Below are 3,624 nucleotides of genomic sequence, written 5' to 3'. Positions count from 1 at the left end.
AAATGAAAAAAAAAAAAAAAAAAGATTTCATAAAAATACAGTCTTTTAAAATTGGAGTTAGATATTAAAGATAATTTTGTTCATCTTATATATTTATACGAATATGCAAATTTTTTTTTACCTCATGATAATTCAAGTTGGTTAAAAATTCATTTAAATAAATTCCCCTAAAAAAAAGAAAAAATATAAAATAATTACACAACAAAAAAAAATATACATATATATTTACATATTTACATATATATATATATATATATATATATATATATATATATATATATATTTATATGTATGATCTACAATTTTGTCCATTGCTATCCTTTAATTTCTACTTATTGATATTATTAAGAGAATTGTAATAATTCAGTTCAATCTTTTTTATTTCCTTCATCAACTTTTTATCTCGATATTTAATGCACCTGGAAAATAACACCTACAGAAAAGTATAGAAAATAAATATATATTTAAGGTTGAAGTAACACAATATATGTAATATTTTCATATATTTTTTCAGACACCTTAATTTGATATATTATAATTTCAAATATTTATTAATATTTATTAATATTTATTAATATATGTCTTTTTTTTTTTTTTTTTTAATTCTTACGTAATGAGGTTTACATGTGTGCAATCGTGTATATTTATACTTTTTGCTTTGAACATTTTTTTCATATTTTTTGATAACACATGTATCCAAGTTATTATAATAATTTAAACATAAATTAACATATGTCTTTATTTCATTTCCTTTTTTGTGATTTGTTGAAATATTATTTCGTTGAAATATATAATTTGAAATATTCTCATCTGTATATATATTATTTGTATGATTATCATATAAATAATTATTATCATATGACATATGAACATATTTATCTTCATATTTTTCATTCTGACGGTTATTATTAATTATTAATTTATTTTTATAAATATTCCTTGAATCATTTATATTATCCTTTTCATAAGTTTGATATAAGTCTACTGCATTCAAATTATTCTTTAAAAAAATATCTTCTTTTGTCTCATCATTATAATCATGATGGCATGGTTGCTCTGCTTCCATTTTATCACTTTCTTCATTTTCTACTATCATATCGTTTGGGTATTCATCTTGGCCTTCTTTGCTATTCGTTTTTTTCTTTTCTTCTAATATGTAATTAACGTAACGAGGTTTAAGAGGAAGATTAATTTTGTAAATATAACTATGCAAGTCGTTCAAATTATATCCATATCTTTTTTCGAAAATGCTAATATTTTCCTTGTTCTTATTCTAAAAGGGAAAAAAAAAAAAAAAAGATTACATTTGAAATTATACCCTGATAAGGTAATAAATGAAACATATCATATATAAAATAAATATATTATATACACATATATATATATATATATATATATATATTTAAATATTTATGAATATTCTCTTTAAACTTATTACTACCTTGTCCTTAAACCCCATGGCATTCCCCATGATTCATACAAACATAAATAAAAATAATTAATAATATGTTATTATAATGTTATAATTTTTTTTTTTTTTAACTGTTTTTCATTTTATTAAATTATTCACATATATGTATTTATTTATATATATATATATATATATATATATATATATTTATTTATTTATATTCTGAATTGTTCAGAATAATTATGAACATGTTCATAAAATTTTGGGTCACAAATAAATGGCTATTTCTTATTTATAAAGAATAAAAGATACACTTTCAGTATATATCTTTTTTTTCTTTTTTTTTTCTAACATGCTAAAAATGAAAATGTGTGTAATATTTATATGTACATAATAGAATATATATGAATAATTGAAAAGATGAAATGCATAAATAAATACAAATGCTTGAACTACAAATAATTTTTATAAATCTATAATATATAATATATAATATATAATAAATTAAATTTTTAATGTGATTATACGAAATATATAAAGTTAAATTATTTTTTATGCAATGAACAATGTATTAATTCATTATGAGAAACATGTGTAATAGGATATAATCTTAAAAATTTTAAGTAAAAAATATAAAAGAAAGAAATAAAAGCATATGGTTGGCTTGAACATTTTAATTTTTTGTTTTTTTTTTTTTTTTTTACAAAAAAAATTGATGGTGTTGCGTAATACAACATATATAAATGTTATCCTTAAATAAAAAAAACAGTTGTACAAATAAAAAATGATAACATTATGACATTATATTATATAATATTATATTAACACAAGAAAAAAAAAAAAAAAATATTAAAATATAAATATATAAATATATACATATATAAATATGTACATATATACATATATACATATATAAATATGTACATATATACATATATACATATATTTATATTTATATATATCTACATGGGCAAACAATTGATTAAGGTATATAATCAAAGAGTCAGAAAAAAAAAAAAAAAAATACTTATACATATATTTATATATATATATGTGCACACATATTACTTCTTTTGTAAATAATATGTGCCTCCCAGTAATAAGTCGGAGACGTCCGATTCGTAATTTTCCTTTTCTATATCATAATTTAATAATGCTTCGAAATCTATATCTCCATCTTGTTTTTCAATTAAATTCATAATATTATAAGAATTATCTAAGGATCCCAGGATAGCTGCGAGATCCGTTGTTTCGTCAACAATTTCATTTTGTTTATTATTATTTTCTTTTTCCATAATTATATGATTATGCATTTCATTAAATGTTTTTACATATAAATCAAAATAATCATAATATGGTGTATTTAAATATTCATATATAAGTTTTTCAGCAAAATATATATCATGATATTTGAATAATTTTGTATGATTTTGAAAATTGAAATAATCTAGTTTTTTACTAATTCCTCCACATAGTTCGAAATTATTATTTATAAATTTTTTCAAGAGTTCTTTACTATTTGTATTATGTTCATATACATAAATCATTTGAGAAACATCATTAGATTTATATAAATTATTTCTATCTAATGTTTTATGTATTTCTATATGTGTAGATAATTCTAATAGAATTCCATGAAATTTTTTATTTATATTTTTAAAATGAATAAGAAAAAATCTTGAATTTAATAAAGTAGTAGGCTGAATAACCATATCTAAATTTTGGTTTAATAAATATTTTTTGATATCTTTTGAAACAGAAAATGGGAAGCGAATAATACATACTTTATCTACATCATTATCAAGAACAAATATATTAGTCTCATTATTTTTATTAAAATTATAATTCTGATCCCCTTCATTCTGTATATTTAAATCATTTCCATTATTTTTATTATTATTATTATTATGATTATTACTTAACTTTTTATTTTTATCACCAACCTTATCATTATTACATATCTTATTATCAATATTATTATTATGTGCGTCTTCTTTACCTTTCCCTTTTTCTTCTGAGGCTTTCTTATCATTTAACATGCTGAACAAATCATTGTCGTTCATAAAATAAACTTCTCTGAGATCCTTGTAGTCGAATGTCCCTTGTCGAATGTTTTCAATAAGATTCCTTTGAAAAAATAAAACAATACAAATATAAATAAATATATATGTATATGTATATATGTATATATATATTTAGCTAGTTATAATTAT

The 3,624-nt window shown here is 19.0% G+C and overlaps 2 protein-coding genes across 2 annotated transcripts in view; both read right to left on the bottom strand.

Moving 5' to 3' along the window:
- Positions 1-1,471, bottom strand: part of PRSY57_0927100 (hypothetical protein) — a gene marked incomplete at both ends in the record, with an annotated part of 2,307 nt that extends 836 nt beyond the window's left edge. The window contains 4 exons of the mRNA XM_012907510.2: positions 122-167; positions 333-433; positions 611-1,273; positions 1,442-1,471. Of these exons, the coding sequence (XP_012762964.2) occupies positions 122-167; positions 333-433; positions 611-1,273; positions 1,442-1,471 (840 nt within the window). The remainder of the gene's footprint in view (positions 1-121; positions 168-332; positions 434-610; positions 1,274-1,441) is intronic.
- A 1,004-nt stretch (positions 1,472-2,475) lies between these two features.
- Positions 2,476-3,624, bottom strand: part of PRSY57_0927000 (transcription initiation factor TFIID subunit 7, putative) — a gene marked incomplete at both ends in the record, with an annotated part of 1,807 nt that continues 658 nt past the window's right edge. Inside the window, one exon of the mRNA XM_012907509.2 lies at positions 2,476-3,538. Coding sequence (XP_012762963.1) covers positions 2,476-3,538 — 1,063 coding nt within the window. The remainder of the gene's footprint in view (positions 3,539-3,624) is intronic.

This window comes from Plasmodium reichenowi, chromosome 9 (genome assembly GCF_001601855.1).
Source record: "Plasmodium reichenowi strain SY57 chromosome 9, whole genome shotgun sequence".
In the NCBI taxonomy this organism is placed as follows: Eukaryota; Apicomplexa; class Aconoidasida; order Haemosporida; family Plasmodiidae; genus Plasmodium; species Plasmodium reichenowi.
This window is presented reverse-complemented; position numbering and strand designations above follow the sequence as displayed.